Here is a 12632-nt window from a genome sequence, read left to right on the forward strand (position 1 = left end):
GAGTAGAGCAGGTTCCAGCCCTATAGGGCGTTGAGGGCAGCGATAGGAGTAGAGCCCAGGACCTGGAGGGCGAGGATGGGAGTGGGCCCTGGCCCTCGGTGACGAGGAGAGGAGTAGGGTCCGGCCCTGGAGGGTGTAAAGGTAGTGCGGCCTGGCCATGCATGCAGCGTGGGGAGTGGGTCTGGCCCTGGAGGGCAGCGTGAAGAGCTGGGCCCAAGCCCTGGAAGGTGAGGAGGGGTTTAGGGCTTGGCCCTGGAGGGCAAGGCTTGGAGTGGGGTCCAGGACCAAGAGGGAGAGGAGGGGAGTGGGCCTAGTCCCTGGAGGGTGAGGAGGGGGCCCAGGCCACACCCTGGAATAGGCCAGAGCCCTGCCTGAGGGGAGCAAGGTCCAACCCTGGAGGGCAAGGAGGGGTGTGTGGTCCACCCAGCAGTGGGAAGAGAGCAGGCCCTGGCCTGGGGAGTGAGGAGGGGAATCTGGCCCAGGCCCTGGGGGGCGAGGAGGGGAGCAGGGCCCCACACAGGAGGACAAGGAGTGGAGCAGGCGCCAGCCCTAGAGGGCGTTGAGGGTAGTCCTGGAGGGCAGCATGGGGAGTGGGGCCAGGCCCTGGAGGGTAAGGAGTTGAGTAGAACAGGACCTGGGAGGGCAAGGAGGGGAGCAGAACCTGAGCTTGGAGGGTGAGGAGGAGAGCAAGCACTGGCCCTGGGGGCTAGGAGGGGAATGGGGCCAAGGCCCTGGAGGGTGAGGAGGGGTTAGGGGTCCGGCCCTGGAGAGCAGTGTGGGGAGCAGAGCCCAGGCCCTGAAGGGTGAGGAAGGGAGCGAGGCCTGACCTTAGATTGCAAGGTCGGGAGCAGGACCTGACCCTGGAGGGGGAGGATTGGAGTGGGGCCCATGTCCTGGAGGGCGAGCAGGGAGTGGGCCCAGGCCCTGGAGGCAGAGGAGGGAGTGGGGCCCAGGCCCTGGATGGCGTGGAAGGGAGCTGTGTCCAGCCTTGCAGAGCTTTGAGGGTATTGGGGCCCAGCCCAGGAGGGCAGTGTGTTGTGTGAGGTATGGCCCTGGAGGGCAGCATGGGGAGTGGGGCCCAGGCCCTGGAGGACGAGGAATGGTGTGGGGTCCAGGCCCGGGAGAGTGAGGATTGGAGTGGGGACCAACCCTGGAGGTCAAAGTGTGGAGCATGGTCTGGCCCTATAGGGCGTTGAGGGCAGTGGGGCCTGGCACTGGAGGGCTGCGATGGGAGGCGGCCCAGGCCCTGGAAGGCTAGGAGGGAGTGGGGCCCAGGCCCTGGAGGGTGGGGAGGAGATCGGCTTCCAGCTCTGGAGGGCTCTGAGAAGAGCAGGGCCCAGCCCTGGAGGGCAAAAAGGGGAGCAGGGCTAGGCCCAGGAGGATGAGGAGTGGAGGAGGGTCTGGCCCTATAGGGCACTGAGGGTAGTGGGGCACAGTGCTGGAGGGCTGGGATGGGAGGGGGCCCCAAACCATGGAAGGCGAGGAGGGGAGTGGGGCCCAGGTTCTCAGATGAGGGCCGGGATGCCCGGGTCCCCGTGAGCCCCCTGTGTCACAACCCCGTCCCGGTGAGAAGGGGCAGAGGCGGATGTGGTGTTCGGTGACCCCATGACGGGGACTGCAGATGCCACCTGAGAAGAGTCGGGAGCAGGTGCAGGGCCGAGCCCCTGGTTTCCTGGGGGGCGGCCAGCCAGTTTCCTGAGAGCGACCTCAGCAGGTGCAACCTGGAACCCTGACGCCACGCGCAGTGTCTGTGTGTGTGTGTGATCGCAGGGGGTTAGTTTCCGTTTTTAGTTTTATTTTTAATATTGGAAAGAGTAAAAGAGATAGCTCCATTCACTGGCTCCCTCCCAAACCCCCACAACAGCTGGGTGCTGGGAGCTCCACCTGGTCTGGGGTGGGAGGCAGGGACATGAGGACTTGAGCCCCTGCCTCGGGCCCTGCTGTGACTCAGCAAACATCGCCTTCCACCCCGCTCTGAGCTGGCTGCCCAGGAGGTGCGTGTGGATCTCGCCTTTGGTGGATCGTCTGCCGAGGCCTTAAGGAAGGCCCCACGGTCCCTGTCTGGGCTTCTCGTAGGGCTAGTCGACTTCTCCAGAAGTGTTCTACCTCCTGCCTGGGCGGCTGGCCCCCAGGAGCTCAGGGCAGAGGGTGGCAGTCAGCTCGGCAGCTGCGGTGAGCTGAGCCCTGCACTGTGCTCTCAGTACACCACAGCCCCTGAGCACACCATGGTCCCCACACTGTGCTCCATCACGGCCCCTAGCTCACCACGGCCCCCAGCACAGCAATCTCAGGACACCACAGCCCCCAGCTCACCACGGCCCCAGCACTGTGCTCCACCATAGCCCCCAGCTCACCACGGCCCCTGCACTGTGCTCTCAGGACACGACAGCCCTCAGCTCACCACGGCCCCCGCACTGTGCTCCACCACAGCCCCCAGGTCACCACGGCCCCAGCACTGTGCTCTCAGGACACCTCTGTCCGCTGCACTGTGCTCTCACAACACCACGGCCCCCGAGCCCCGAGCTCACCACTCCTCCCTGCACTCGTCTGTTACGCTCTCTGCTGCTGCCTGCAGGAAGTCTTCTGGCACTGGAGAGACTCCTGGGTCTGTTTCCTTTTTCCTTTAGGATTTATCGTGGGCCAGCACCACGGCTCACTAGGCTAATCTTCCGGCTGCGGCACCGGCACCCTGGGTTCTAGTCCCGGTTGGGGCACCGGATCCTGTCCCAGTTGCTCCTCTTCCAGTCCAGCTCTCTGCTGTGGCCTGGGAAGGCAGTGGAGGATGGCCCAGGTGCTTGGGCCCTGCAACCCCATGGGAGACCAGGAGGAACCACCTGGCTCTTGGCTTTGGATCGGTGCAGCTCGCCTTTGGTAGCAGCCATTTGGGGGGTGAACAAATGGAAAAGGAAGGCCTTTCTCTGTCTCTCTCTCTCACTGTCTAAATCTGCCTGTCAAAAAAAAAGAGATTTATTGTGTTATTTGGAAGCGTTTCAGAGAGGGGGAGAGAGAGAGAGAGAGAGCGAGCTTCCATCCACTGTTCACTCTTCACATGGCCCCAGCAGCTGGCGCTGGGCCAGGCCAAAGCCAGGAGTTTCATCCAGGTCTCCATGTGGGTGCAGGGGCCCCAGCACTTGGGCATCTTCCGGTGCTTTCCCGGGCCATCAGCAGGGAGCTGGAGCAGAGGTGGAGCAGCCGGGACCTGAACCAGTGCCCCACAGGATTCTGGACGCACAGGTGGCAGCCTCACTGCTGCGCCCAGCACTGGCCCGTGGAGCATTTTATTTATTTATTTATGTATTTTTATTTAATTGGAAGAGTTACAGAGAGAGAGAGAGAGAGGTCTTCATCCATTGGTTCACTCCCCAGATGGCCGCGATGGTTGGAGCTGGGCTGATCTGAAGCCAGGGGCTGGGGGCTTCCTCCTGGTCTCCCGCATGGGTACAGGGGCCCAAGGACTTGGGCCATCTTCTGCTGCTTTGCCAGGCTGTAGCCAGGAGCCTGATCGTAGGTGGAGCGGCCAGGACTCGAGCTGGCAACCGGATGGTATGCCGGGACTGTAGGCGGCGGCTTTACACGCTATGCCATGTGGCACCGGCCCCAGGAGCGTTTACTTAGACTTGAGACATATTGGGGCAGCTCCACTGCCTAGAGCTTCCACAGTGACCTCCGTGGCCTTCCTGCCCCTCACAGCTTGACCTTGACCTGCCATCCGCTGTCACTCACCCATGAGCCTCTTAGCTTGCGAGACCTGGGAGCTGCGGGCTTTCTGTTCTTGGCCTTGAGGGGTTATCCTTTCTCCAGAAGTGTCTTTGCTGCTGCTGCTGCTATTTTAGGAGCAGTGTGTGTGTTTGGGTCACCCCCGCCAGCCAGGCATCTGGGGAGACATACTGGAGCTGCCTTCTGTGGGTTGCAAGGCTGTGGTGTCCCCCCGGGGTAGCTTTTGGGCGAGCTGAGCCCCATGCCCACCCCTGGGCCCTGCCATTTTTCCGGGTGTTCCCCCTGGGCTGGCTGCTGCTCAGGGGTGGGGCCTTGCCCTGCCAGGCTCGCCAGCACAGACCTCGGGAGCTACCAGTTGGAAAGGAGCTTTCCTGGGGCAGGCGCTGGCCTGTGGGTGGGGTGCCGGTTAGGGCACGCGTGTCCCACATCAGGGGACCTGGGCTCCTCCTGCCTCTGCCTCCCGATGCCAGCTTCCTGCTAGTGCAGACCCTGGGCCGCACGAGTCCCCAGCCCAGCTCGTGCCATTGTGGACACGTGGGGGAGGGTAGATGAACGCCCCCCACATCAGACATGTGAAAGATCCTTTTTCCCTAGGGAGCTGGCCTCTCAGGCTTATGTAGGATCTGTGAAGTCGCAGTTTTCAGCATCCAGCTTGGGCTAAGGCCACCGAGCCCCACTGTCTGCCACACACAGCCTGACCCTGCTGTGCACCCCCAGGATGGGGCTGCCCCCAGCCCTGTGCCCTCCTGTGCACCCCAGCTCAGCCCTGTGCCCTCGTGTGCACCCCCAGCTCAGCCCTGTCCCTTTGTGTGCACCCCCAGCTCAGCCCTGTGCCCTCGTGTGCACCCTCGGCTCAGCCCTGTCGCCTCCTGTGCACCCCCGGCTCAGCGCTGTGCCCTTCTGTGCACCCCCAGTGCAGCCCTGTGCCCTCCTGTGCACCCCCAGCTCAGCCCTGTGCCCTCCTGTGCACCCCCAGCTCAGCCCTGTGCCCTACTGTCACCCCCTCTCAGAAATGTCCTCTCCTGTGCACCCCAGCTGTGCACCTGTACCCCTCCCCTCTGCACACCTGCCTCAGCAGGTACTGTTGGCGTCCTGCCCGCACCTCTGTCCCCTGGCCTCACGCTGCTCAGGCCCCTGCTGCACAGGGACCTTGTGCAGCTGCGCCTGCCCTGGGCCGTGCACCTGCCTGCATTAGGGCCCTGAGAGGTTCCAGCCTCACTGTGTGGCTGGGGGCAGCTGCACTGTGGGGCTGTGCTTGTCACACCCTTCCTTGGCCCCGCCCACCACTGGCTTAGTTTCTTTTGCTACATTTGTATTTATGCAGTTACCTTATTTGAAAGGCCACACATTCCTATCTACGAAGCCCACTCCCAAAATGCCTGCCGCAGCCAGGGCTGGGCCAGGCCGAAGCCAGGGCCCAGGGGCTCAGTCCAGGTCTCCCACGTGGGTGTCGGGGATCTAAGCTCTCCCACCTGAGTATCGGGGATCCGTGCTGGAGCCGTCGCCTGCTGCCTTCTGGGTATGCATTGCAGGAGGTTGCACTGGGGAGCGGAGCCAGGACATGAACCCTGCACTCCACTGTGGGTGCTGCTGTCCAAGTAGTGGCTTTCCGCTCCCTGCACCTGCCCTGGGCGTTCCCAACCCACGTGAAGCTTCCTTTGCTTTACTGTTGTTCAGAGCTTGGATGTGGGGCCAGCGTTGGCGTGCAGTGTCGGGGTGCCGGCTATAGGGCTGATGTCTGATCTCAGAGCACCTGGCCGTGCCCAGGGCCTCCAGCACTGCCGTGTGTGGTGTCTGCTGTGAGTGCCCAGGGCCTCCAGCACTGCCGTGTGTGGCGTCCCCTGTGCGTGCCCAGGGCCTCCAGTGCTGCCGTGTGCGGCGTCCCCTGTGCGTGCCCAGGGCCTCCAGCGCTGCCGTGTGCGGCGTCCCCTGTGCGTGCCCAGGGCCTCCAGCACTGCCATGTGTGGCGTCCCCTGTGCGTGCCCAGGGCCTCCAGCACACTCGGAGCTCCCTGTCACAGCAGGGGCCAGGGTTCCAGCTGCAGCTGTGAACTGGTGTCTGTCCAGTCAGCTGACGTGTGAGCTGAACCCGCCATTGCGGAGAAGGGGAGGGGTGAGCTGCTCTCCGCGGCGTCTGGCTGTGTCTGTGCTGGTCTGAGCTGGCCTGGTGAGCGTGTGACACCAGCGTCGGTGCACGCCGTCTGCGGCCGAGCCCTCAGGGCCTTCAGTGCCCGCCCCTGCTGGCTGCCCCGTGGCTCCGGTGCTGTCAGGTGGCACAGGGGGGCTGAGCGACCTGGGTCACAGGAGGGACCAGGCCCCAGGTCATTCCACAAAGGGGTGACCGTAACCCAATCCTGAAGCCACCGGTTTGGGGTCTTGGAGGCGGGGACATAGCATTGCCCGTCTCCCGGTCCTGTCCCCCTGCGGCTTCTGTGGTGATGCCCGCCTTGCCGGGGCCAAGGGGGATCTAACGTGACGCCCCTGTACTGCGGAGAAGGGAGGTGCGGCAATGCCCCCCCACCCTGTGCGCTGGGATGTTGCTTGTCCTGTGCTTTGTTCTCCTGGGTGTGGCTTCTGTGCCTGAGACCCTACAAAACCCTTCCAGCTAAACACAAACCCCGCAGGCAGAGGCCGCGAGTGCACCCAGGTGAGAGGTTTGGCAGAGAATAAAGTGGATTAAAGAGCAGAGCAGCTGAGGGAGCCGGGGCAGGGGTCAGCTTGGCCTGGGGTCAGGTCGATCAGGGGCCTGGGCTTCTGGAAGCTTCTGTCCACAAAACACCAGGCAGCGTGCCCCTGGAGGCCGCACCTGGCCGACCGCCACCGTGACGAGCCTGCCTGTGAGCGCCCAGAGAAACTTCCAGAAGTGGCTTCCCGCTCCAGCAGCAGGAAGTGGGCTCCCCCGAGCAGCAGAGCTCATCCAGGCTTGGGCGCTGGTGTTTGGAAGAGGAACGAGCAGAGGGGGCGGCAGGGGCCGAGTCGGAGCACGGGCGGAATGGACGCCCTCGTGCCCAGGGCCGAGCCAGGAAGGCAGATGCCAGCACTCAGGTCCCAGGCGTGGGGAAGCGGGTGACAAGGTGACTGCACCCCTGGCCTGCACAGCCACCCCGTGTGTGCCCACATTCACTGCCTTTGCTTCTGCAGTTTTTGTGTTTGTTTTCTGCTTTTTTAAAGATGTGTTTGAGAGGCACAGTGACAGACAGAGGGAGAGAGCTCCTCCTTCCGCTGGTTCACGCCCCAGTTGACCACAGCATCCGGAACTGGGCGGATCCGAAGCCGGGGCCTTCCTCCTGGTCTCCCACGTGGGTGCAGGGGTCCAAGGACTTGGGCCATCCTGCACTGCTTTCCCAGGCCACAGAGAGTGAGCAGCTGGGGCTGGAAGTGGCGCCCATGTGGGATGCCGGTGCCATGGGAAGAGACTTAGCCCACTATGCCACAGTGGGTTGCAAGCACTCAGGAGCCTGGAGGAGCGACAATAGGTCCATTTCCTTCCCCAGGAATCCTCCCTCAGGAGGAAGACAGGAGCTGAGTGAGTCTGAGGCTGTAACCTGCTGTTCTATGGGAGAGGGAGCAGGCTTGTTCCTGCAGCGTCTCCAGCAACATTGTTTCTATTCTCTCCTTGTGTGCTCTGAGTGTTTCACATTCAGAAGACAAACAGAGCAGCAGGCTGCTGGTGGGCAGCACCGCCAGAACTCAGTTTGCAAATGCTCAATTCCTCTACAGGGACAGCTTTATGCCTATATTTTTGTTTTTAACATACATGTACATATGTGTGTGAGTGAATGTATACATGAGTGAGGGAGCCAAAATCTGTTCAAGCCATGGCAGAGCTTGGAAATCTTTTGGGACAATGAGCTGAGCCTGCCTGGGCTAAGATGAGCAGTTGACTCCTCTTAATGGACTTCTTTAATGGACATGAACCAAGAGGAAATGAAGAAGGGGGGTGGGAATGGGGGTGGGACTAGAGAACGGAAGGATCAGTGCTTCTATACGTATATTGAAACAATAGGAAAAGCCTCCGGGGAAAAGTGTGAAGGAAAATAGGCTTTTAAACGACTTAAAATATAAAACTTAAATAAGCCTTATTTACATTTTCAGAGTTTTCTTGACTACAGGATGGAGCATTTAGATTCATTTTTCTGAATAATGGTCCCCAAAGCTAATCTGTTTGAGTGCCAGCTTTGCCATTGTGCAATTTAGATTATTTACCCCACCCAAGGTGGGTGCTGTTGTCTCTGTGTTTAGAAGAATGGCTTAGAAATGCAGAGCTTGGGGCACCGATCCTGTCCCGGTTGCCCCTCTTCCAGGCCAGCTCTCTGCTGTGGCTAGGGAGTGCAGTGGAGGATGGCCCAAGTCCTTGGGTCCTGCACCCCATGGGAGACCAGGAGAAGCACCTGGCTCCTGCCATCGGAACAGCGCGGTGTGCCGGCCGCAGCGCGCTACCGCGGCGGCCATTGGAGGGTGAACCAACGGCAAAGGAAGACCTTTCTCTCTGTCTCTCTCTCACTGTCCACTCTGCCTGTGAAAAAAAAAAGAAAAAAGAAATGCAGAGCTTGCTTCGTGTAAAGCAGGCTGACAGAGCAGGGCTGGACCAGATCCGATGCTGAAGCCCGTGGTCTTCCTAGGTGGTGTAGCCTCTTGTGCAGTTGTTCATAGAATGTCAGCTCTTTAAAGGAGCCTCCATGGAGATCTGTATCTCCCCTATGGAACGGCCATGTGAGTGGTTCTATGTCGTCTTCCCCCTACCACGAACACCCTTACACTATGACCGGCACCCTTATGGGATGCTGGCATCACAGGGGGTGGCGTAACCCACCCAGGACAGTGGCCCCAGGCTGGGGGACTTTCTATAAGCCGAAGACAGCTTCAGAAGGCCGGTCCTCATGAGGAACCTTAAGGAGGCCCCGTATTGTTCTGAAAGTAGCATCCGTGTAGTGGATAAAATTGTGTACATGTCAACACCTGCACCGGGGCAGAGTTGCCCACACTAGGCCACCAGCTTTCATTTTCTTATCATTTTTTTTCTTTAAGAAGGCACCATCTTAGAAGCAGAGAGTGAGCCCTTCCCAGATCCTACATCTGCTGGGCCTCGATCTTAGACTTCCTGGCTTAAAAACAGTGAGAAGTCAATCCCTGTTCTCTTTCAGTCCCCAGGTCAGGGTCTCGGTACGGTAACCCCAAAGGACTGGAATGTCCTGGAAGGCCTTCATTTCCTCCTGACGATCGGGAGCAGTTTTGGAGGCTGTCGCTTCCACAGTTGGCTCTCACTTTGCCGTCTGCACGGGACCACATCCGCCCACGACTGTGTCGTTTTCCAGGTTTCTGAGCAGCAATGTGATGATGAACTTCAGGGTAAATGATGAAAGAAATCTCCCTCTCCGCTCTGGGGATGTGAACCATGTACCTGCTGGTGACTTGGCAAACATCATGTTCTGTTGTATTGTCATGATGCCAGTGATGTGGTGCCAATGTTTGAGCCCTATCATGTTGGATGTTCTGAGTGTAGACTTTGAGGAGTTCTACTGAAGAACCAAAGTGACTCCATTTTTTTAATTTTTTATTTTGACAGGCAGAATGGACAGTGAGAGAGAGACAGAGAGAAAGGTCTTCCTTTTGCCGTTGGTTCACCCTCCAATGGCCGCCACGGTAGGTGCGCTGCAGCCGGCGCACCGCGCCGATCCGATGGCAGGAGCCAGGTGCTTCTCCTGGTGTTCCATGGGGTGCAGGGCCCAAGTCCTTGGGCCATCGTCCACTGCACTCCCGGGCAAAGCAGAAAGCTGGCCTGGAAGAGGGGCAACCGGGACAGGATCGGTGTCCCGACCAGGACTAGAACACGGTGTGTCGGCACCGCAAGGCTGAGGATTAGCCTAGTGAGCCGCGGCGCCGGCCTAGTGACTCCATTTTAAAACAATAAAAACAAGCAGCCTCCGTTTCCCATAGCAGACCCGGGTCCTTGTAAAAGCAGGCATTCGGGCAGTCCGGAGATAGCAAAGCTCACCAGGGACAGCTAGCTCGGGAGACCAAGGACAGCACAGTAGAGATTGCTAAACAAAGTAACTCCCTGTGCCCAGAGCTCCCGTGCTGTATGTAACTCTTTTTTCCTGCTGATGTAGCCCTTTTTTCCTTTAAAAACTCTCCCAAACAAAGACCGGGGCCTCACTCTTTCCTCCGCTGTGCCGGTTGGTTGGATGGGGTCCCTGTCGCGGCTTGTACTCCCGAATGAACCTTGCTTTCGCAGCTCGGTGTGATCGACTCTCTGGGGGTCTCTGCACGGATCTAACGATCTGGGCACAACCTATTTTTTGGTGCCCAACAGACCCCATGGGGAACAAGCAGCACAGGCAGGAACCCCACCATGCACCCAAGGCCTTGGCCCCGGCCTTGGCAGGGCAGGGCCCACCCCTCCTCAGCCCAGCTCTTTGTTATCAAGCCCCAAATGATCCCTGACTCAGCTGGGCCACGACTTCCTCTTTCCTGACCACAAAGCTTCAGGATTTTCAAGGAAGCTGAGGCGTGGGGCCCCATCAGTGGGTCGGTCCGGCCGGCGCTCCTATAAAAGGTGGGACTGGAGTGTCCTGCAAGCAGCCGGGCTCTGACCCCCAGGCCTTCTCTCCTGCACCCAGGCGTGGATCCCTGAGCTTCCGCACCCTCCCCCGGACATGGCAGGTCCTGCCACCATCACAGCCAGCCTCCTGCTGCTGGCTCTCAGTGCCCACCACCTCATCCCTGCAGGTGAGACTCCAGCCCGGCCTGGGGACATGACGGGGACAGCAGGGTGGGCTGGGGCGTCTGGAGACGTGGCTTTTCTCTCACCATCTCTTAGGCGCCGTGGTCATCCCCTCCTCCTGCTGCATTAACTTTATTCCTAAGAAGATCCCTGAGAGCCACGTGGTGAGCTACCAGCTGTCCAGCGGGAGTGTCTGCCCCAGGGCAGGTGTGATGTGAGTAAAATTCCCCGAGGTCAGGTCAAGGTGGGCCGCCAGGGTCCCTGGGGGCTAAGGGTTGGCAGGACCCAGCTCTGTGCATCCCCGGGGAAGTCAAGTGACCTCTCTAGGCCTCAGCTTTCTCACTGGTGAAGCTAGGGGGGAGCCATTTACCAAGCACAGAAAACACAGGAGGCCTCCCTGGGGCACCCATACTGCTTAGCTGATCCTCTCACAACGCTGCAGAGTAGGCAAGGTGGTTCCTGTCGTGTAGAGACGGCACCCGAGGCCCGGGTAAGGGACTTGTTCCAGATACCTCTGGGGCTGCCTCTCACACAAGGCAGTGGGTGTGAACTCGCTTTGTGAGCAGTGTGGGGCCGATCTTCCCCAGCCGGTCCCAGACTAAGTTCCACAGCCTGGCACCACCTGCAGCCCAGGGCTGGCTTCAAAGGGGCCCCCCCGTCTCCCCCAACCCTGGCTCTGGCATTCTCTGTGGCTGTGCTTGGCGTGTGAACTGGTCGCACCTGCCTTGCCTCTGGTCGGGGGGGGGTTGGGGGGGTTGGTGTTCTGTGGCAGATTTTACTCCCCTCCCCTCCCTGTCCAGAAGACACCAACACCACGCTGGAGCTTGCTGGGGGCCCTGGGCCCACAGTGGAGCCTCTCTGCGCTCCTGCACCCACCTCCCCGTCAAGGGAATCCCCTGTCCTTCTCTCCCCCCAGCTTCACCACCAAGAAGGGCTACAAAGTCTGCAGCGACCCCAAGCAGCAGTGGGTGCAGAGCTACATGAGGAACCTGGAGGCCAAGGGGAGGAAATCTTCCATGGGGGCCAGAGCCCCGGGTGGCAGACGTCCCGGACAAACACGGGCTTGAGGCGGCCCACCGTCTAGTCACCGCTCGGCCCTCTTGCCCTGATTTGGGGACAGAAGGGCGAGGGCTACTTCTCCTGTCTCTTTAGCATCACTCCCTGGGGCCCAAGCAGTGGCCTCCAGCAGCCTGGGCCCTCCTGGCCTTGCCTGAGCTGGGTGAGAAGGTTCCAGAAGGAGTGTAGCCCTTTGTCCTTCTCCGTCTGACCTGGTGCTGGCCTGCCTCTGACTTGCATCAGAGCCCAGGCGCGAGGCTCGAGTACCTGTAGAGACAGCTTGCTTGGACTGCAGGCTGCAGCTGGCTTCAGGGGGCCCTGTGGTCTCGGGGTGGGGCTGTGTGTCTGGGCATGGTGACCTGTCACAGTGGCAGCCCTGCACATGTTGGGGACACCCCAGGCTGGTCCCACATTGAGCACTTTTGAGCGAAGGGCCCCTCTGCTGCCTGCCTCGCCAGATCCCATCCCTCGCTAGATACCATCCAGGGGCTACAATGAATCAAGTTGTATAAAGAAATGGATGTGCAGGATCCGGGCGGCTGGGCAATTTCACTGCTCTGTGTCGACTTCAAGACATTCTCCTTGAAGGCACCAGCTCCGTGCTGCTTCGGGGACAAAGATCTGCTCTGTTTTCCAAGCTGGGCTTTGCCTACATTTTGGTGAGAGGAACACAGGGTGGGAGCTGAGGAGGAAGACAGACCCCAGCTTGCTGTCCCCTATGCATGAGACTCTGTGTGACTTATCCAGTGTACACTGTTCTCAAATCAGAATCCAAGTAAAAGGTGATTTCTCCTCTGAAGGTGGTCGTGCGTGCCTGTCCTCGTCTCCTGGGGGGCAGGGTGGGGTGCGAGCAAGGGCGGGTGCCCCAGGCTCCCCAGGGTGATTGTGGTTTCTCCCCCAAGGTTCATATACTGGAGCTAGGCTCCTGGTGTCATGGCATTGACAAGTGACAAGAGGTGGAGCCCGCAGTGCTGCCATCCCATAGGGGCAGCAGTCCTGGCTGCTCCACTGCCTATCCAGCTCCCTGCTAATGAGCCTGGGAAAGCAGCAAAAGATGGCCCAAGTGCTTGAGTCCCTGCACCCACGTGGGAGACCTGGGAGAAGCTCCTGGCTCCTGGTTTCAGATCAATCAGCTC

General features: G+C 60.2%; 1 protein-coding gene across 1 annotated transcript; it reads left to right on the forward strand.

Annotated features, from left to right (window-relative positions):
- Positions 1-10278: 10278 nt before the first annotated feature.
- LOC133750687 (C-C motif chemokine 24-like) lies at positions 10279-12295 on the forward strand. The gene is made up of 3 exons (XM_062180333.1): positions 10279-10445; positions 10537-10654; positions 11357-12295. Exons 1-3 carry the CDS (start codon positions 10373-10375, stop codon positions 11505-11507), a joined length of 342 nt encoding a protein of 113 aa, XP_062036317.1. The 5' UTR covers positions 10279-10372; the 3' UTR covers positions 11508-12295.
- Positions 12296-12632: the final 337 nt, after the last annotated feature.

Source organism: Lepus europaeus, chromosome 21, assembly GCF_033115175.1.
Source record: "Lepus europaeus isolate LE1 chromosome 21, mLepTim1.pri, whole genome shotgun sequence".
Classification (NCBI taxonomy): Eukaryota; Metazoa; Chordata; class Mammalia; order Lagomorpha; family Leporidae; genus Lepus; species Lepus europaeus.

What these genes read in the sequence shown, in the direction of transcription:
- LOC133750687 (XM_062180333.1), top strand. Translation starts at nt 10,373, where the DNA reads ATGGCAGGTCCTGCCACCATCACAGCCAGCCTCCTGCTGCTGGCTCTC. An exon ending in CCACCACCTCATCCCTGCAG is followed by an intron (nt 10,446 to 10,536) that starts GTGAGACTCCAG and finishes ACCATCTCTTAG; the next exon opens with GCGCCGTGGTCATCCCCTCC. An exon ending in TGCCCCAGGGCAGGTGTGAT is followed by an intron (nt 10,655 to 11,356) that starts GTGAGTAAAATT and finishes CTCTCCCCCCAG; the next exon opens with CTTCACCACCAAGAAGGGCT.